The 23,400-nt window shown below is 33.5% G+C and overlaps 1 protein-coding gene across 1 annotated transcript in view; it reads right to left on the bottom strand.

Moving 5' to 3' along the window:
- The window catches only part of LOC114330851 (uncharacterized), a 527,398-nt gene that overhangs the window by 279,307 nt on the left and 224,691 nt on the right, over positions 1-23,400 (bottom strand). The window contains exon 5 of the mRNA XM_028280274.2: positions 16,335-16,649. Within this exon, the coding sequence (XP_028136075.2) occupies positions 16,335-16,649 (315 nt within the window). The remainder of the gene's footprint in view (positions 1-16,334; positions 16,650-23,400) is intronic.

Here is a 23,400-nt window from a genome sequence, read left to right on the forward strand (position 1 = left end):
ATATCCAGTGAAATATGGCTCGAGTGATTATCTAATACTAACAGCACGGGATTATCTGGACTAGACAGGACTTTTTTTTGGAAATGCTTCAGCCATAATAAAAACATAGACGTATTACTCCATCCATTATCCGTGCAGTTGTAAATCGCACCGCTTGGTCCATTTTTCTGAAGCTGTGGGCTCATCCTCTTCCTGGGAAATATAAATAATGGAGATATGTAGTTACCGGAGGCACTGAACGCCATTATTACCGTGATATTCTTCCCTCGTTCCCACGAAGAAATGATTCCAAACTGCTTTACTCCTTTGGGTCCAAGTCTTTTACATGATTCTTTAGGAACCGTAGATATACCGGTTTCATCAACATTGTAAATGCGATCTGGCAGAAATTTATATTTTTCTTGCACTGTTTCCAAATTTTTAAAAAAGCGGTCTACTTCTATTTTATTGAAGGCTGTTATTCTATTTTGTAGCTTCTGGCTTTCTCAAGGAAATTTGAGGATTTCGTTTTATAAATCCTAGATACCAGTCTTTTCCAGCCATTTGTTTATTCTTATTAAAATTGTGTTTAATTTCATTGCGTTCTGCATAAGCAAATGCCATGGTTCTCAGCTCTATGCAAGTGATACCAAAAAATAAATTGGCCAGCTTGAGAACATGATCTAGTATCTCCTTTTCATGATGTGCCGAAAACAATGGGGCTCTACCAAGAGACTCTGATTTGACTTCCTTTAATAAATTTTTAACCTTAAGTTTTCTCCTCAATGTAGCTTCTGGTATTGAAAATGCCCTTGCCACTTCCCGAATTTTACGACCATCTCTACAAATTGCATTCAATGCTGCATTAAGAGCTGCTGCAGAAAATGATCCTCTCTGTGTTTTTCGTATATATTTTCCCATTTCTAAAAAAGAAAAAGATGCCTCAAAATGCAAAATAGACACTAAATAATAAATATTCTATACTCCATTGTTATTTAAGGTAATGAACTGAAAAGGCAAAGATGACGCACTATAACAGCAAAGATGACGCAGTCTGCGTCAACTTAGCCTGTTCAGCATAACCTACAAAAAATGGTTATCAAAATTATCCATCATCAAATATTTAACAGATAAATCCTCGCTAACTGAAAATAAATATCACCTACTCCCATGAATATGAAGAAAATCCAATGGAACCATTTTTAAACAACTTACCATTAATATTCGCAGTGTCAAAAATAACAAGAAATCAACGTGTATCGCGTTACTCTGCCTCACAGATACTAAACAGTACGAAAGCTGACCGATGAAGTTTTAAAGTAATAGTAGTTTCTAAAGGAGGGCGCCACGGGTATAAAAACTGAATTTAGTGAAGTACTTGATAAAATACAGAGGTGCGTCATCTTAGACGCTGCGTCATCTTCCCCGTCCTTCCCCTAGATATTTTTAAAGGGCTATGACCCTATTTTAGGTATTAACGAGATGTAAAAAGTAGCATCTTATTGCTTGTTTATATTTCACAAGTATGGCGAATGGATTTAGTGTCCGCAGTCATATAAACCCAAACAAACAACATATTTCACAAGTAGTTTGACTCGTGAATATTTTTCGATGTTTAGTTAGCAGATAATGCAAATATTTTTTGTTTCGAGTAAAAGAATTGGAGTAATTATTGTTAGTTCTGTCGATAGTTTGGGTGAATTAGGATAATGTTTTGGCAATTTTGTGTCGGCTAATAAAGGGTGAAATTTTTTTGTTAAATACAGGCACGTACTAGGCCCAGATGTATTTACAGAATAAATTTTATTCTTGCGGCTTTCATAAAATAGTATTTCGATAAAATGTCGTATCTATTTAGGACCTAAGTCCCTACTAAATTGTGACACTTCCCTACCTGTGAGCTACCTGTGATTTAACCTAACGATCTAAATTACCTTTATAATAATATAGTATCATATATTATAATAATAAGGCGTCTAGTATGCGTAATTATTTCCGGTCCTAATTAAAGGTAGATTTCGACAATTATCTTCACTTTCCTTTGTTCATTTTCTTCTATATATCTTTGTTGAGAACTCCTTGGCAACTTTTACTAACTCCTCTATTCCTTTTGTTTGAGTTCGAATTTATTTGTTACGTGAGATAGTAATTGTGCTTTGGTAATTTTATATATTACTCGTGTTTATTTGCGTTTGTATTCTGTTTGCTGTTTGTATGTGTTTAGGCTCTTCCGGTACATGTTGTCGGGATAGCAGTAATTTTTTTGAGATAGTGTTCTGTGAACATTATACCTACTTTGAGAATGTTTGATTGCGAAATGCTTTGTCCTAGACCGGCAAAGTGAAATCAAATAAGCAAACCACTAGCTATAACTAGTGTGTCTGTTATTATTGAAGTCCCGAATGAAAGATTTCGTGGCAATTTTTGAGTGTAGCTCATAAAGTCCTGGATGAGAGGCTCCAAGGCACCTATGCGTTTAGTCGAGTTTGTTAGAGCTCGACTTTGTTTGTTGTTAGTGAACGCACTATGACAAATATTTTTATATTGAGTTTGCTTGTGCTAATTTTGCGTTTGGTTTTGAGCTAATTCCAATGGGGTTGACTTTATTTTAGTTAAGTAGATATTATTAAAGTTATTTATAATAATAACTTATAATGTATTCAGACATATCTTGTCCTGATTACATTCCTTGTTTTTTCTGTGAGTTTCTCGATTGGAAATTTTCCGCCGTGGCTAACCCCAGAAGATTTTTACGGAACTTTTGGCCAACTTGTTTTCTTTCCCTGTCATAAAATTTCGACCAGCTGTTGGAATTTCGACACCTTTTTTGCTTTGATCTTGCAGTCAAAATCTTAGCATTGCTTGACGCTTACCTAGTTACCGATTGAGGGGACAACCATAACGAAGTTTGCCTATGTTACCTTGTTGGCCACTTGCCTTTGTTGAGCTGGAGCAACCCTTATTTTCGCGTCCAAAACTTCAACATTGGTATGTTCCACCTTTTTTAGTTTGGCTAGAGCCATTTGTGTAGATATTTGCCATTGGTCGTTGTACTTGCGAGTCAACGAACCATACCGTGAGTCGACTATCGAGTTGAATGTTTAGTTTTATGTTAAGGATTTAAGCAACACTGTAGGTGTTTGCTGACTTAGTCGTTTAGAATTAGAGTAGTCCTTGTATATATAGTTCCTAGTTTTTGTATTTTATTTGCGTTTAGTTTATCTTAGAGATAACCCTTTTAGTTTGGTGTTTGAGTTTTATTGCTTATTAGCTTTTTCCGATTTGGTCACTTGTGTTCAAGCACCTCAAGTACCAAAACCTATTTTAGTGTGTCTAGATCATTACCAACTATGCCAGGCTACTGCTTGATGGTCAGTCTTTTGTTTATGGTGCTTACTTCAGACTCCGATTGTAAACAGTGGTATTGCACCACAGTTTAAATCGTGGGGGGAAGCTGTGTAACGTTTACGTTTTCCCAGTGTAGATTTTGGTCTAGTCCCCTTCATTTCACGCTTTTATCTTAACTGATTAGTAGAGTCCCTATCGGCGTGTTTTTCTTAGAAACACATATGTGCTATCGATAGAGTCGAATGTTAGACTTTAATAGCTTTCTGGTGAATGATATGGGCCTTGCATCCCATAACTCATTTTAAGTATTAGGCTTGATAAGCCCTTTTTGGGTGTTAATAAGGCCCTTTTTTGCATTTCTGTGACGACCGTTGACAAGTCGCGTACCCCAAGCCGTCAGTCTTATTTAAGCAGAAATCTGAGATATCGTGGCATTCGTGAGTTAAACTTCGTGGCAGTAAGTTAAGCCGTGTCAGTCATGTAGTGAACGTTAGTTGTTTTGTGATGGACCAGCCTAGAATTTTCTTCTGGTAAGTCTTTACAAAACCCTTTTCTTTATAGAACAATCGCTGTGAATACTTAATTGTGTTCACAGGGCTGGTCCCTGGCCCAAGTCCCAGTTACCACCTATCGCTAGCACCTGAATCCACATTACACTGTGGCCAAAGCTATTCTTTGTCGTTCCTTTTATTTCGACTTTGCCGCTGGGTAAATGACCTGGCCTAGATAAAGAATGCCTCTAAGGGCATCCTCTACATCTGTTTCACGTAAGTTACGCATTCTTTATTAGAATTATTGAGATGTCTTCTCGCGTGTCCAGAACAAGGAACTTATGTTTGTGTTTCTTCCGTGGGATAAGTTCATTGACTTACATTTTTAGCCCATTTTTAGTGTTAATAGTGACATTTACATATATGCCGGTCACTTGTTTTTTATTTTTAATATTTAAATAAAAGACATTTTCACCATGTAAATTTTTTTGAGTATCTTTAGGGTATTATTATTGAGTATTATTAGATTTATATATATATATATATAAACAAAGAGCTCTTTCTTTTTCGTTGTAAGTGAACGGTAAGAATAAGTTTTATTTAGAGTATCGATTTTTTATTTTTTTGAGTAACTTCAGTTTATTTTTTTTTTTGAGTTAATAGTGGTTTTCATTCACTTACATTTTACATTTCGTATTTTGTGGGTTTTATTGTGTTGGTGAATACACCAATGTATATGCAATTTGTTAACCATTTTTAAATAATTATTGTGTAATTTTTGTTTTTGTGGTTGACTTTTTACGTTTTATTTGCATATATTATGTGAGCAGTAAGAGATTTAATTGAGTATTTTAATAAATGTTTTGTTAAAGTGTACGATGTCGTTTTTTATTTATTATTTACAGCTCAAGATTAGTACATTGATGTCTTATCGTAGCATTCTTGCTAATTTGTTATTGTTGTGTTATGTTTCGTTAATTATTGTTCCTTTGAGTATTTTTTGGTCAAAATACCTGGCGCCCTATATTTTCGTTTGAGTATTAAGTATTTCCGTTTCCTTAGAGTCCAAGTGTCAAACCATCAGTTAATGTTATCTATTTATCTTTTGTTTATCGTCGTTTAATTAGCTCTATTCGCATACCATTATTTGTTCATTTACCATTCTATCATTGTAACAGAAGCCCAACCCAAAGAACCATGCCCACATCTCTTCCGACTGAGCAACGTGGCCTTTGTTTCGTCAATGTAAACGATTGGACCTTTCCATCTTCGGTCATTCCTTATTCCATCCAAGGATAATATCGTCCTGATCCTTCCAGTTCAGCCTTCATGACCTCGTGTCCATCCGATCGTTATAACCTTTTAAAAGCAATGACCGACAACAACTATGATTGCCACACCAACGGAATCCCTACTTACTGGCCAAGTGACCCCAGAAAACTTCCAGATATGCTAGACTTTTACATAAGCAAAGGAGAATCCAGAAACAACTGTCTAATAGAATCCAGCTATGACCTCTCATCTGGTCATACACCAGTTATCATGAACAAGAGTACCACAGTCATAAACAACACACCCCCTCCTCGACTAGCGCCAAAAAACACCAACTGAGCAGATTTTCAATACTACCTAGAAGAAAACATTAATCTTAATTTGCGAATTAAATCTCCACACGAGATAGATACAGCAGCTCAATATTTCACCACCCTTGTGCAAGAAGCGGCATGGCAATCTACACCACGAAATAAACGCAGACCGACACATACAACAAATGTTCCCCTACACATTCGGCAACTTAGTGCTGAAAAACGTCGTGCGAGAAGAAACTGGCAAAGATCTAGAGACAACATAGATCAACATATATACAATAGACTACGTAGACAACTTGGAGTAGCCATCAAAGCTGCAAACAACGAAACCTTCGAAAATTACATTACAAACCTTACAGCAAATGATCAGACGCTATGGAAGGCGACTAAGAAACTCAAAAAACCATACACAACTATTCCTCCCCTCCATAAACCAAATGGTGAATGGGCTCGTTCCAACAAAGAAAAAGCGGACGTCTTTGCTGAACATCTTACGAGTGTATTTCAAACCGAGCCACCAGACCCCGATGAAGAAGTGGAAGAACTAATTAGCGCAGCATGTCAAATGTCCCTTCCAATCAAAAGTTTTACTCCTATAGAAGTCAAGAAAGAAATAACCAAACTCAACTCACGAAAGGCTCCAGGTTATGACTTAATCTCGGCACAAGTACTAAAACAACTTCCTTGTAAGGCCATTATTATGTTAACAGTAATATTTAATCGTATGCTAAATTTATCATACTTTCCAAAAATATGGAAATTTGCAGAAATCATAATGATCCTTAAGCCAGGCAAAGCGCCCAATGAAGTAACATCTTATCGACCCATCAGCCTACTCCCAATCGTTAGCAAAGTTTTTGAAAAATTGCTGCTACAAGGAATATACGCAGATCATGAATTCCTAACATTACTACCAGAACATCAGTTTGGTTTTCGGGAAAACCACTCTACTACACAACAAGTCCATCGAATAGTAAATGAAATATCAAAAACTCTCGAAGAAAAGAAATACTGCAACGCTGCATTCCTAGACATCTCACAAGCGTTTGACAAAGTTTGGCACAGAGGTCTGCTTTACAAAGAAAAATTAGCACAATCTAGTAACTATTTCCTCCTAATCAAATCCTACTTATCAAATAGATATTTCTCAGTAAAATTCAGAGAGCAACAATCCAGCATCTGTCCTATTAACTCCGGAGTTCCGCAAGGTAGTGTTCTCGGGCCACTGCTTTTCTCACTCTACACAGCCGATATACCAGAGTCTCATAATACTACAATCGCTTCCTTTGCTGATGACGTAGCAATACTCGCTGTAAATGAAGATCACATACAAGCCTCACAAGACCTGCAACACCATCTGGACATACTCAGTGAGTGATACACAAAATGGCGAACAAAAGTAAATACAACAAAATCATGTCACATAACGTTTACAAACCGTCACAACACATGCCCACCTGTAAGAATGGAAAATGTACGAATACCAACAGTAACAGACGCTAAATACCTTGGCCTCCATCTTGACCAACGTCTTACTTAGAAAAAACGTATACAGACGAAAAGAAGACAAGTAGACTTGAAATTTCGGCAAATGTATTGGCTCCTTGGACGCAGATCAAAACTCAACATCCAAAACAAAATGCTTCTGTACAAAACAATACTCAAACCTATTTGGTACTACGGACTACACCTCTGGGGCTGTGCAAAGTCAACATCACTCAATATCATCCAAAGATTTCAGTCTAAAGTTCTAAGATCAATAATGGATGCACCATGGTATGTAACTAATCAAACACTTCACGAAGACTTAAATATACCTTCATCAGAGAAGAAATCCATCGAGCATCTGAATCACAGAACGAGCGTACCATTCACCATGACAATGAGTTAGTAAGGGAATTATTCCATAATGGCCCTGCCACAAGGAGACTAGATCGAACCTGGCCTCAGGACCTATTTTAAAACTTAAACATAAATAGAATAAGATGAGACATCATTGGAAGTCTGTTCTTCATGCCCAAAAACATGGAACAAATTTACTTAATACTCTTTTATTGATGTAGATTGTAAATAAACATAATTACATAAAAAAAATTAAAAAAAAATACATAGACAGATACGTCTTGTATGTATTTCCTATCAAAATATGTTCATAGATATCCTTAGCAGCCCAGTAAATGATGGTTTCGGAGTGTAAGACTTTTGAAAATTCGGATTTAGGTTCCTCTTACCCTCTACGGCTCTACTTCATTATTCGACTGAAGCCCAGGGTTGCCTTTACTTGGGGTGTGAAAGTCACCCTTCTCGGAAGTCACAAAAACATACGTTCAAGTTAAGTCCAGAAGTTGATAAATTGAGTATTTCTAAGCACCGTTCGTTCTATATATAGAGATTTTCACTCGCAAATAAGTCGAAAAGTAACTTATTGAAAAAACTCTATATAATAAAAGTTGCTTATAATTAGTCAATTTATCCATTTACAAACTTATCTTGAATGTATGATTTTTCACTCGCAAGGAGTGGCTTTTATCACCCAAGTAAAAGCAACCTAGGGCGCAAGTCCAATAATTAAGGAGAGGGTACCTAAGGGGAACCTAAATTTATTTGACTATTAAGAAAGTATAGATATGTATTTTTACTACAAAAGCAAGATTACGTAGGTCAAAATTTCTGACGTAAAGGCACTGTCAAAATTTCTGACGTAAAGGCACTGTCAAAATATTAGAATGTGACTTTTCATCATGGCCACGTTTATGTCATTACTTGTCACATATTTTTCTTTGTTTTTGTTTACTATAAAAATAATATCTAATTCTTTATTCTAATTAATGATGTCAATCGGATTTCATTAATTGCCGAAATATATTAATCATATGCCAAAATATATGTTAATGTTAACGAAAATAATGATATTCTATAACATCAACTCTAGAATTGAAATTTGTATAGCACAGCTAAAATACGACACCAACACGGAACTTCCCGATTTTGAATAAGCGCCCACATGGTAGGTATAATATTTTAATAAAAAACTTGAGAAAGGCACTCTGTCGAAACAGCTGTAGTCACTTAGTTGTAATAAATTTTGTGGAAGTAAAGAAAACAAACGTTTTCAGTGTTTTATTGTTAGATAAAATGAACTTCCATCAAGTAACGGTCGAATCCATCAATTATTAATAAGAAAAACTTAATCACGATTACATTGAGAATTTTAGAATTATATTAATTAAATAACCAAAAACATTTATTCTTATCAATAATATAAATTTTCTAAAACAATTATTTAAGTTCAATATTCCAAAAAATAATAATTTTAGTTAATTTTTTAGACATTCGTACGTACGCTGCTCATACATTCAAACGCAAATGACAGTTCAGTGTTGCTGGTTGCGGTCAATTATGCTGTGAGCTGTGAATAATCTATTTTAATGATTATACCCACGGTTATTAAGTCGACTTTACATTACATGATTTATCATGTGATTTGTCATATGATTTGGTCATGGAGTGAAATTTACATGTTTACACTGTGTGATTTGTCATATGATTTTGCATTGTTTATACGGCTCGTTTTGTCATAAGCATTGTCATGCGGCTCGTCATGGGAAAAATCATATGAAAAATCACATGATAAATCATATAGTGTAAAGTCGACTTTAGACTTTATTACGGTTGTCTTGTCCGACGGTGGTGGGGAGACTTATATTTTTGACTTTACGTCACAAGAGTTTACATTCCCATATTTTTAAATCATTTTCGATCATTGAATGTGTGTTATTGTGTATATATGTGTATAATTTGTGTTATTATGAAATAATTAGACAAATAGTACACATTTTATCTTATGCCGGGTGGTGAATCGTAAAAAGGGCCATAGGAAACTCAATGTAAAATTCTGAATTGTTGAATTCCTGCTTCCCTAATTATTTTACATCAAAAGTCATGAGAGAATACTTGTAGAGAATTAAAATCTGTATTAAAACCAAAAGTTAAAATTGTTCTACGATTTAAATGCATTCCAAAATTTTGAAAAATATGATACATTTGCCACAGCAGGTATGTGTATAAAAGTTAGGCCACACGTTACTATTTAACTGACAGTGCTCACACCATTGACTGAATAAAAAATCTTTATTATTAATCCTTTCTCCGCAACTGAGGGTATCTTATCAACTGTATTGTTTTTAAACAATAGATGATAAAATAAAAATATTGACAGTTCAAAAATGTGAACATTATTGCATTGTGTGTGGCCTAAGTTTGGGATGAAAACTAAAATGTATTACATTTTTACAGAATTTTGGAATATGTTTAATTACGTAGACCAATTTTAACAGTTATTTCCAATACAGATTTCAATCCTGTACAAATAGTTTCTAATGTCTTTTGATGTACAATAATTATTATTGAAGCTGGAATTCAACAGTTCAGAATTTTACATGGAGTTAATGCAAAATTTTGACGCATGTCAAAATTCTCAATGTGTTTTAATTGTATTAAATTTTTTCGAATCCTGAGAAAACTAATAAATATTTTTGAAAAATTTAAACTCAGAATGAAAGACTACATTATTACCGAGGGCTGAAAGTCCCTGAAAACTTCTATAATGTTTATTTTAATAATTTACAGGGCTGAAAATAAAAGAGAAGTGTGATATTTAATTTCAAATATTTCATTCAATAGAATCTGCTTGTTTATTCTAAGGGGCTTTCCGCCCTCGGTAATAATGTAATCTTGCATCCTGCGTTTAAATTTTTCTAAAATACTTGGTTTTCTCAGGATTCAAACCGTAGTAATGTCTAAGAACGTGGATTATACCTACGGTTCTTAGACATTACTACGGTTGCCCAGATCCACTAACCAATGAACATTAAGGGTGCGATTACGTCACGAGAGTACTGTCATTTGAGTCGTAATATAAATTTTTTTCAATCCTGAGAAAACTAATAAGTATTTTAGAAAAATTTAAACGCAGAATGAAAGATTACATTATTACCGAGGGTGGAAAGCCCCTTAGAATAAACAAGCGGTTTCTTTTGAATGAAATATTTTGAAATTAAATATCACACTTCTCTTTTATTTTCAGCCCTGTAACTCATTAAAATAAACATTTTAAAAGTTTTCAGGGACTTTATGCTCTCGGTAATAATGTAGTCTTTCATTCTGAGTTTAAATTTTTCAAAAATATTTATTAGCTTTCTCAGGATTCGAAATAAATGAATACAATTAAAACACATTGAGAATTTTGACTTGCGTCAAAATTTTGCATTTTGGTACTTCCTCTTAATCAATATTTTTATGTCTTTGATGTATGGAAAATAGTCAAGATAGTTAAGAAATAAAGATGTTTAGTGGATTATAATACCTAATTATGGAAAACTGTTGATATTTATCCATGCAATATTTACGGAAATCTAGGACTTCAATTTCCATTCTACACTGAAAATTTGTCGATGATTTTCCATTAATACTGGATTAAGTATTGAATACATACTATCTTTAGAGGTCAGCTAGGATTACGTGAATTAGAATTACTTGTATAATTTATTGTAAGAATAACACCTAATAAATGTAGCCACACTACAGCATGTACCTGGCATTTCAAAATGTCATCAACGTTATTATTATGTTAATACTTAATGAACTTTTAACGTTTTAACCTACCTTATAAATATATAGGGGAGAGTTGGATAAAACGGAATAGTCGGATAAAACGGGATACCTAGCCTAGAGACCCAACTAGTGGTGCTATCAATCAAACAACGACGGAAACTTGTTATCAGTCGTCATTTTAACATTCTCAGTCCGTTTTACCTCGATGCCACTATTTGATGAAAAGTTGTGTTTAGAATTGTTTGACTCTATTTTTTTAATACTTTGTACTTTTAAGTGCGTTGTTTGCTACAGTCGGAAAAATGAAAGAATACCCATGAACGAACATATAAAACACGGTGTATTTTCCTGCCACTGTGTCACACAAAAAATTGGCCAGTACAAGTACATGTAATAATTATTGTTACATTTACTTGCACTGGACAATTTTCTTTGTGACACGGTGACAGGAAAATACAGGGTGTTTTATATGTTCGTTCATGGGTATTCTTTCATTTTTACGACTGTACATTATACTGCACACATATATAAAAATATAATTCCGGTGACTATTACATTTAATTAAGCAGTCATTAACGAATATTCTCATGTGCAGTCTACCCAATTTTACTTTCACATTAAGGCAGCAGCCATTTTTGTTTTGAAAAATGTCTGAGTTTGACAAAACGGGACACTTATAAGTTGGATAAAATGGGATACAGTTTCTTATGTCCCGTTTTATCTACCTATTTATTTGTTGGCCTATTAATTTTTTAAATAGAGATATGAAGCGTTTTCTCATACAGCAGAGAACAACATATTTTTATGTGACTTTTGTTCTGATATACGTATCTAGTCCTATATAAAAAGTCTTATTTCCCATTTTGCCATAAAACATAAAAAACGCCTATTTTTAAGTTTCTGACTACTGAAGATATTCTTCTTTCAAGAGTAAATTTTACTATACCTACAGTTTAATGTCTACTTAATTTAGACATAAATTAAGTTTAAGATAATTTTATACAAAAAATTAAATATTATAAACCTATCCCGTTTTATCCAACCGTGGTTGGATAAAACGGGATGTGTAGGACTTTAATAAATTTTTTTTTACTATTTTTCAGTCATTAAAAATAGCTAAAATATGTGTTTGGTGTGCTGCAATAAATGTTATACCTATAAAAAATAATATTATGATAATTTCTTTAACAAATTTTCCGTAGTAAAATAAGCAAGGTAAGCCAAAATGTTTAACTTATTTAGTTGTTTCTGAGTTTGTGTAAATCTATGGTGTTTTAGCTTTTGTTTAACCATAATTTATCTTACATTAATTGCCCCACTTTTTTTATATTTATTATTGTTTGGAAAATATACTTAAGGGGTAATATACCGCGCGGTTTTTACCCGTGTTGAGTTATGTGGTAAAATATTTGTAATAATTTATTTTTTTATTTTTTTACTTTACATATATTTTGTTGATTAATGGTTTTTATTTGGGCCTTTTTTAGCTTATGTTATTGATCTATATTTTCTATATTACCAATAATAGTTTGTCAACGTACACAATAAGTTTTTGCGCAGTTTTAATTAAAGCTTTAAGTTTTTTGTTTGTCTGAAAAATTTGTTTAAACAGTTTGCAAATACTTTGTGCTTTTTTAATACGTATTTACATAAATATCATAGAATCTATCATAAATTCTTAACGCGCGATATTACCCCACTCTGCGCGCAAAATTACACCACGGGGTGGGGAATATCGCGCAAATGCACTAGTGTAGAAAAAATATAATATTAGTATTAAACGGTTTGAATAGAATGAAATTGAGCATAGCCAATTTTTGGCCAATACCATACTCAACAGGCCAATGCAAATTTTATTTTCAAAATCAGTTTTAGTTGCTTGTAATCAACTTTTCTGCTTAAGGGCGCGGTATTCCCCCACCTTCCCCTACATTTCAGTTTTTCAGCCCAAAATTAGGCCACACACAGTGCAATAATCACATGCAAATGTCACAATGAAGTTATTATTCTCACATTTTTAAACTGTCAATATTTTTATTTTATCATTTATTGTTTCAAAACAATACAATTGATAAGATACCCTCAGTTGCGGAGAAAGTATTAATAATAAAGATTTTTTATTCAGTCAATGGTGTGAGCACTGTCAGTTAAATAGTAACGTGTGGCCTAACTTTTATACACATACCTGCTGTGGCAAATGTATCATATTTTTCAAAATTTTGGAATGCATTTAAATCGTAGAACAATTTTAACTTTTGACTTTAATACAGATTTCAATTCTCTATAAGTATTCTCTCATGATTTTTGATGTAAAATAATTAGGGAAGCAGTAATTCAACAATTTAGAATTTTACATTGAGTTTCCTATGGCCCGTTTTACGATTCACCACCCGGTATAAGGTAGAATGTGTATTATTTGTCTTATTATTTAATTATAACACAAATAATACACATAATATACACAATAACACACATTCAATGATCGAAAATCATTTAAAAATATGGGATTGTGTACTCTTGTGACGTAAAGTCAAAAATATAAGTCTCCCCACCACCGTCGGTCAAGACAACCGTAATAAGTCTAATAACCGTGGATTATACCTACACTATGATAATATTCTAATTAATATATTTCGGCACGTAATGACAACCAATTGACATTAATTAGACTAAATAATTATAGATTTTTTTTTTATAGTAAACAAAAACAAAGAAAAATATCTCTGACTAGTAATGGCATAAACGTGGTCATGATGAAAAGTCACAGTCTAATGTTTTGACAGTGCTCATACGTCAAAAATTTTGACCAACGTAATCTTGCTTTTGTAGTAAAAATACTATATCAACATATTTTGATAGGCAATACATGCAAGACGTATTTGTTTATGTATGAAATTTGAAAAAAAATGTACTACTGGTAAACAGACGGGTGAAGGTCGATTTAAATTCGGATCCAGTACTGTTAGTGGTAATTAAAAATCAGTTTTCACGATAATTATTTTTAAACGCAATTATCTCGGAAAAATGATTTTGAGTTACGGCAGTTTTCGTTGGGAGGGTCGATATACGGCAAACTAAACCCGCTAAATAAGTTTAATAATAAGTTCATATGTTTCTATTTAGTTTCTAACTCCTACCTCTTTAATATGGTTCTAGACATATAAAACTAAAAAAAGGAATAGGAAAGTTTGTGCTACAGGCCACTAAATATCGAGTGAAGATCAAGAAGACGCGATAAAGAATATTATAAAAAAAAACGAATACCAACAATAACTGGGGTGAATACACTAAGAGCTTTAATAAATTACAGACAAAGACACAAGTATGTAAGGAAGAAGTGCGAAGCCGACAACATAATCAGATGGATAAAGAAAAGAAGAAAAAATTAAAGGACCATGTCAGCAGATTAACTAACAATAAAAAAATAGTAGGTACAACGGTTTATTATTATTGTACACAATTATTGTAAACGGTACAATTATTTAGATACCTATAATAATACCATTATTTAGATGAACTTACCTAAGTTTTTTATGTATTTTGACCCGTAGAACACGAATTTTTTGGGTAACAGTGGATCCGGATATCAATAAGATTGTTATAGACAAAAAAACTTGCAAAATTACAAAAAAGCGATTTTCCCAAAACAAAAGATTTTTTGAATTTTTGAATCATTATAAGTAAAAACCATTCTAATTGTAGGATGCATAGTTTTTGAGATAAATGCCGTTGAACTTTTAAAAAATCGTAGCATTACAATTTTTGAACACGAGTAACTTTTGATTTAAAAATAAAATACCAAAGTTCTGCTTGCAGCATTTGAAAGTTCAAGACAAATTATACCTACCGGTTTTGATTATTTGCATTTCTAAAAATGATTTTTTTATTGTTTAACAAAGCTATAAGGAAATAGTGCTTAAGTGATGTTTTCAGTGCATCTCTAATTTAAAATCGAACGAGTATGTACAAGTGAAAGCGCCTGCAAACAGGCAATTTCTACGTAGCATGCATAGCGGGCACGCGTCAAAACGCTCGAACATTATTTGTTTAAAGCTTTATTTAACAATAAAAAAAATTATACTTTAGCAATGCAAATAATCAAAATCGGTATAATTTGACTTAAACTTTGAAATACTGTAAGCAGAATTGCTATTTTATTTTTAATCAAAAGTTATTCGGGTTCAAAAATTGCAATTTTTCGATTTCTTTAAAGTTCAACCGCGTTTATCTCGAAAACTATGTATCCTTCGAAAAAACTTCTACAGCATTTTTTGCTTAAAATGGCCCAAAAATACGATAAAAAAATTTTGTTTTGCGGAAAATCGTTTTTTTTTGTAATTTGGCAAGTTTTTGTTTATAACAAACTTATTGACATTCGGATCAACTGCAAAATTAAACAGGCACCTCTTCTGACGATTATAATGAATTTGACTGTAAAATAATTACATAATTTAAAAAATGAACTTTCCTTATCAAATACTTTTTGAATAAAGGAACGAACATGACAAATAAGTAATGTACCACAATTTTTAAACAATAATTATTCAACAAAATAATAATTACATAATTAAACAATATTTTGGTACTATAGATCTTGGGCCCACCATTTAAAAAAATTATTACCTCTGTCATGAGACTTATTTATTCAGTTATTTAGGTCGAGTCGGGCAACTTTTCTATTTCCTAAAATTTTCGAGAGGGGGCGTTTCGTAAATAAACTTTGGTGCCTCCGATAACTGGAGTACATACCCTTAAAAATTTGTAGGGCAACATTACCAGTAAATTGTAATTATTTTTATCAAACAATCCTGCAAAAATCTCCCCCCCCCCCTTTATGTGGAGCGCACTAAAAAGTCATGTCATAAGTGATGACACATTTTTCAAGATTGTTTGATAAAAATACTTACAGTCGGAAAAATAAAAGATTACCCATAAACGATAACATCAATCACTTATTTTGTATTTGCTGTCTTTGTCTAAATAACAAACGTTTGTTATACTTAGAAAAAGACAGCAACTACAAAATAAGTGATTCCTGTGATCGTTCATGAGTAATCTTTCATTTTTTCGACTGTGCAGTTTACTGGTAATATTGTCCGACAAATTTGTAAGGGTACCCCAGTTGTCGGACGTAATCTCTATATTTATGAGACGCCCCCCTCCCGACAATTTTCCAAAATAGAAAAGTTGTCCAAATCGACATGAATAACTGAATAAAAAAAGTCTCAGGAAATAAATGTTTTTTTATGTTAGTTTCCAAGGACTATTAATTTAATGCGACTTTAGTGTCAAAAATAAAAAAAACTTGACTTACCTTCTGTATTATAAAAGGCATACGCGCCAAGCAATGCCCAAACCACTAAGATCATGCTCAACCCTATCTGCGACAAAATCCATTGGCTAAGAAGTCTACAGCAACATGCTAACTTAAGGGCACAGCTCTTTTCGGAAGGACTGAGTTTTACGTCGCAGTCCGTTCCTGGGACGAACCGGAGTCGGTAAGGTACTATGTGTAACGTTTGGACGGAAGCGTCGACTTTCTTATTCTTATTATTGGTCAGCTTCATGTGATCGACGTCGATAGTGGTCGTGTCGCCATTGGACGGTCGCATTTTGACAGGTGATAGATCTGTAAGGTAAAAATAAATATCAGAAAGATAAATAGTCGCAACAATGAGCTGACTGAGTACCCAAGTAGGTGGAGGCCAATAAACCAAAGAAGCAGAAGAAAAAGGATTTACGGGATGAGTAGGAAGATCCAATCCGAAGAGTAGGTAGGAGTGAAAAAAGCCTATCGGTTATTATCTAAAACCATTTTTTTACTATGCAAAAATCAGTTTTTTCGGATGTTGTGTTGTCCCAGCTATAACCGTTTTTTTTTTAATTTTAAAATAAACAACGGTGAAAAACCGGACAAGTCACAATCTGAAAAAAATAACAAATTCAAAGAAAAAATTGTGAAATTGTTCTCACCCGCGCTCGCGAATATTAATTTGTTACTTGACCGAAACCGAAACCGATTTGACAACACTGATGATTGATTTCTATTTTCAATCCCAATTCGCTAGTTCCAACTTCCAGTTCCCCTTCCCATCCCACTACGCAATACCCAATACGAATCGTGAACGTTATGAACCCACGCTTAGGCGATACGCCTATTTAAGGTAGACATAATTGGGTAGGAGTGAGTTAGCGTCATCTTGAGTTCTCAACAACTCCATATCCTAGCTTCTCTTCTTCCGTTGTCTCCTTTTACCAAGCCTGGCACGAAAGCACAAGTTGTTGGATAACAAACGATTCCTTTTAGAATTTTGGCCTTTTATAATTTTGTAAAACGCGTGGAGGTTACCTGCGACTAGATCCTCAGCTAGGAGCTGATATTATTAAGCTATGATATTGGAAAACCATAGAAACCAATCTTCATCTCTTCTTTTAATTTAGCTGTCGACTCTTAAGGAGTATATGAGAGTGCTCTCTTTTCAGTAACCTTATTGTTGTGTTTTTGTGTAGTTATGGTTTTGAGTATTGGTCATGTTATATTTTGGTGTATGCATATACATATTAGTGTTTGTGGTTGATGTGTGAGCGTTCTTGGGTTATGGGTCTCAGGTTTTACTGCACTGTTAAAAGCGGGTGTGGATATTGCGTATCCATGTAGTTGGTTTTTTTTTATCATTTAGATAACGGGTTTTATCGTTCCTCTTCAAGGAACGCATTAAGTAGGATATGGAGGTGAAGTCGATTAGGGATTTTATGTCGGAGGCAAAGTCATAGTCTACAGCAACATGCTAACTTAAGGGCACAGATATTTTCCGATGAACTGAGCTTTACATTGCAATCCGTTCCTGGGACGAACCGCATCCGGTAAGATACTAGACCTGGATCCCGCGTACCAAGAAAAGTTGATTAATAGCAAGCTGAAAATTTGTTAAAAACTTAACGGTGTCTAGTCGGATAAACTTTGGTGTATGGGAATACTGAAACAGGGGAAATTTTAATTGTGGAACAGTTTTTGTCGGACAAAAATATTCCAATTGATTTGTTACCATTTCATTAAACTCTCATGCAAAAATAAGACAAGTGCTTATCACCAACTGGGCATTTTAATGAGTGGAACACGAAGAATATGTCAAATGACAGGATTTATATTGGTGATAAATAGCAGTCTGATTTTTTACATGAAAGTTTAATGAAGCGGTAACAAATCAATTGGAAGTTCTGCCCGACAAAATATATGGGGCGTTTTCGTAATCTGACATTCCAAATTTTTAAACTGTTCCACAATTAAAACTTCCCCTGTTCCAGTGTTCCCGTATATCAAAGTTTGTTCGCCTAGACACCGTTAAGCTATTAACAAATTTTCAGCTTGCTATCAATCAACTTTTTTTGGTACGCGGGATACAGGCCTATACTATAATTAGTCCTGTCGCCAGGGGGGGTACAACGGCCTCGTTAATTCAGATGGACTTACCCAAATTTTTTTTATGTATTTTGACCCGTAGAACACGAATTTTTTGGGTAACGGTTGATCCGGATGTCGATAAGATTGTTATAGACCAAGAACTTGAGGAATCAAATAACAGCGATTTTTGGCAAAACAAAACAATATTTTGTATTTTTTGGGTCATTTTAAGCAAAAAATATTTCTACAAGTTTTTTAGTAGGATGCACAGTTTTCGAGATAAACGCGGTTGAACTTTCAAAAAATCGAAAAACTGCAATTTTTAAACCCGAATAACTTTTGATTAAAAAATAAAATAGCAATTCTGCTTAGCGCCTTTGAAAGTTCAAGTCAAATTATGTCGGTTTTGATTATTTGCATTGCTAAAAATTTATTGTGTTATTGCTAAACAAAGCTACAAACAACTAGTGCGTGAGTGATGTTTCTATGATTTCTCATTTAAAATCGAACGAGTAGGTAGAATAGGTACTAGTGCAATCAAGACTATTTCTACGTTACATGCGTTAAAACGCATGTAAAAGCACGGGAAACCCTACGTGTTTATAGCTTTGTTAAACAATAAAAAAATAAATTTTTACCAATGCAAATAATCAAAACCGATATAATTTGACTTAAACTTTCAAATGCGGTAAGCAGACTTGCTATTTTATTTTTTAATCAAAAGTTATTCGGGTTCAAAAATTGCAATTTTTCGATTTTTTTAAAGTTCAACCGCGTTTATCTCGAAAACTGTGCATCCTACGAAAAAACTTGTAGAAATATTTTTTACTTAAAATGGCCCAAAAAATACAAAATATTGTTTTGTTTTGCCAAAAATCGCTGTTATTTGATTCCTCAAGTTCTTGGTCTATAACAATCTTATCGACATCCGGATCAACTGTTACCCAAAAAATTCGTGTTCTACGGGTCAAAATACATAAAAAAAACTTGAGTAAGTCCATCTGAATTAACGAGGCCGTTGTACCCCCCCTGGCGACAGGACTAAATATGAAAGGTTTGGACGGAAACATCGGCTTTCGTATTTTTAAAAGTTAAATGGGTTGCATATGGGTACATTTTGAATGAAGTAAAATACAGACGATCTCGCAATCATTTGCTTTTAACTCCCGACGACCGGTTTCGCTCTCTATAAAGCTCTGCGTATTATAAAGAGCGAAACTGGTAGTCGGGAGTTAACAATAAACGATTGCGAGTACGTCTGTCTTTTACTTTATTTCTTATTTTTATTTTAGGCCAGGTTCATGTGATCGATGTCGATAGTGGTCGTGTCGCCATTGGACGGTCGCATTTTGACAGGTGATAGGTCTACAGGGTAAACATTGATACAAATTATAGGGAAAATCCCAGAAGTTGGTTCTATATCAAAGTTATTAAAAAAATTACAGAGAAGTAAAAACTTCGATACTTCGTAAAGAATTATCAGGTTTATTAAAAACTTTAAAAAGTCATCCAAATGGATTATACAATTTCATCAGAACGTTTTCGATTTTATCAGATCATCAGTGACATTCTGCGTAGAAGTTGAAACTAGACCACTAGTTGAAAATAAAACTTAAATATTACATGGTTTTTATTAGTTATTAATTTATTAATGTCCGACTGGTATATTATTTAACAAAATGACATTATTTCGAAGTCTATTAAGTACGATATAACGCCCAAGGGCGTGTTATTAAAAAATAACGTCCTAGGGCCTATTAAATTTAAATAACGAGTTAAATACTGTCAAGTTGACAAATAAAACTCTAAGTAAAACTATGGTTACCACAATTATGTTACATTATTTCTGGTAAATGTACTTATTTGAAAATTAATTAATTCAAAATTCACTTAAATTTTTTGCATATAAAGAATAATTTAGTCGGACATTAAACGTTGAAGGCGCCACGGGTGTTATAAAAATAACACTTTCGGTCAACGTATATACCTCGGGCCGAAGGCCCTCGGTCTATACACCATTGACCTCAAGCGTTATTATCCTTATAATTCCCTTGGTACCTTAATAACTATAAGGTAATTTACTTACTTAGGTATAAAGTAACTTACTTACTTAGTGACGACTTAAACGTTCAAATTATTGCCCATCATTTTCGAAGCAACAATTTACTCTTTCAAGAGTAGAAAAAAAGAGTAGAAAAACAGGCAGTACTGCCTATATAAAAGAAGAAGAAGAAGAAGAAGAAGAAGAAAAAGAAGAAGAAGAAGAAGAACAAAAATAAGAAGAATAGATTGAACAGCAGTCTCAATTTATGTTTTCGCAATGCTTTGAGTGACGTTTCGTATTCTCCAGATTCTAGATCATGTTTTCTCGAGTAGTGAGCCTAGCGGCAAAATAAGGTCTTTAATCCGTCCCCATAAATAAAAGTCTAAAACAGTTAAATCTGTTGCTATTCAATTAACTCTTGAAAGAGTAAATTCTTGCATCGAAAATGATGGGCAACAATTTGAAAATTTAGGCTGTCACTAAGACTAAGTAAGTATGTATTTGCTTTTATTTCTTTGTTATATTTTATAGTGTTGTTTTTCTGATTGTTGTTTTAATTAATTATATACGTTTGCATCTGGAAAATGTTTATTTGTTTTTTCCATAGCACACTACTTTTCCTTAACCTCGTTTACCGGTGACAGTAACAGTTATATTTAAAATTTACACATTTCTTAAGATATCTCGAGATAGAAAAAAGGTATCGACATACGGTTTTCGGTATTATGTTGCTAATTTGGTCTAATATTGTAATACAAGATTAAAAATGCATACTTGTATTTAATATTTTCCAAAGAAAACTAGATTTTAGAACAATTAGGCTATGTCGAAAATAAGATACTTACATTGACGAAAAAACGCTGTTTTCAACAAGACCAAGTATGCAAAATTCGATTTAGCAGAACCGGACTTACAGCCATTTTTTCATAAGAAGGTTCCTACTCACCCCCACCTCTTATTTGCAAAGGTAGACTTAAACTTGTGAAATCAAATATGCGCAGAATTTTATGAAGAATACGATGATTGGATTTCCAGTGCCCTTTTATTAGGTAAATTTTGTAAAATATTGATTTCTAAATTTTTGATATTCAATTACGACCTCTCGCGGTGGACCTACAATTATGAAAATAATTTTCAGGCTTTTTTGAGGCAACTTTTGTTATAAATATTTTTTTCTCAACGCTGTACTATAAACGGTTCCTGAGATATGGCCGAGGGCCATTCTTATTGGGACACCCGGTACATACATTTAAAGTAAATGGTAAAGCGGTAACGATTAACTTTATTTAGAGTGCTAAATAAAGGGTTTCACGATTTTTTTTACCAAAAAAAGGGACCAACTTTTTTTTCAGCGTAACTCGTTTATTTTTGGTGCCAGAGACTTTTGTAAAAAATAAAAATAAAGCTTTTTTTAAACCCATTAAAAAAGTTTAATTAGTTTTTCCCGAGAATTGCTTAATTTTTCGGTGATTTCATGTTGAAATATTCGATTTGAAATTAGACGAATAAGAACGTATCTTTCATGAGCTACAGCTTTGCTTTTACTCGGTTTATAGACTTTACTGATATTATACACCATGTTTTTAGTTTTTTTTAAGCTACAATTTTTCTAAGAATATTTTTTTCGATAAAATATTTACTTTTTGAGTTTTTAACTAACTCGTTTACTTAAATAACTCGTTTTTTGTCGAAAAATAACCATTTTCAATCGCAAATATCTCGAAAAGTATTGATTCACGTATACCTCGTCCAATTTACTTACCGTTGCACGTCATCCGCGCCATAGCCTGTGACACGATACCAACACGAAATATCTAGGCGGTAGGTGTGTTCCCCTTTAGAATAATTTTGATTCTAAAAAAGAACACGCTCACCGCCTAAATATTTCGAGTTGGTATCGTGTCACAGGCTATGGCGCGGATGACGCGCAACGGTAAGTAAATTGGACGAGGTATATAATATAAATAAAAAACTCTATATAACGAAAGTTGCTTATAATCAGTTAATTTATCTATTTCCGGGTTTATCTTGAACGTTTGATTTTTCACCCCGAGAAGGAGTGACTGTCACCCCCCAAGTAAAAGCAACCAACGACACAAATTCATCTTTAAAGTGGAGGGTAACAGAAACCTAAATCCAAATGTTCATGGAATTGGGAGTTGCCCCTGAAAATTACACTCCAAAATGGTCATTTATTGGACTATTTCCAATTTAACATTTATTGATGCAGCCCCTAGACTTCCCCTAATATACTTATTTTTAATTTTGTCCTTTTTGGTTACTCCACTCATCAATAGGGAACTTGAACAAAATTTTTAATTAAAAAAAAACGCTATAAATCACCAGGGCCGGATTTACCACTAGGCCGACAAGGCACTGGCCTAGAGCGCCAAATTTGTTAGGACACGGAACGGGCGGATTTTGTTCGCATTGCCTAGCTCCAAGTACACGCTGGCACAGTTTACCACACGTTAAAAGTTTAAAAAATATAAGAGCGATGATTTAAAATACCACTTTTAAACATAACCGTGAGAATATATTATTTACTAATTATGTTAGTTTCTTTACGTTGTACCTGTAGACCGTGTCACGGCGTGCAGGTAAGACAAATCCCGCTAAGATGTGTTTTTTAAGAAAATTGTAAGCACTCTCTGTGTATTATTGTAAACTATTATTATTCAAACCTCAGAAAATATTAATTACTGTAATTTTGTATTTATTATTTTCAATCCTTAGCACACCTTTCTTTTATAACCATATAATATTGTCAATAGTGCAAAAGAACACTAGGGTATAAGTTTTTATTAAAATAATCAGCAGCGAAAGCCAAAAGTTGGTGGGTTATGAGGGGGTTGAGGGAGGCGGGATATAAAGGCGTGGGGCGCTAGTAATATTAATGCTTAGTCGGGTTCAACATGTAAATAGGGCCCTGTA

Source organism: Diabrotica virgifera, chromosome 5 (genome assembly GCF_917563875.1).
Source record: "Diabrotica virgifera virgifera chromosome 5, PGI_DIABVI_V3a".
Taxonomy (NCBI): Eukaryota; Metazoa; Arthropoda; class Insecta; order Coleoptera; family Chrysomelidae; genus Diabrotica; species Diabrotica virgifera.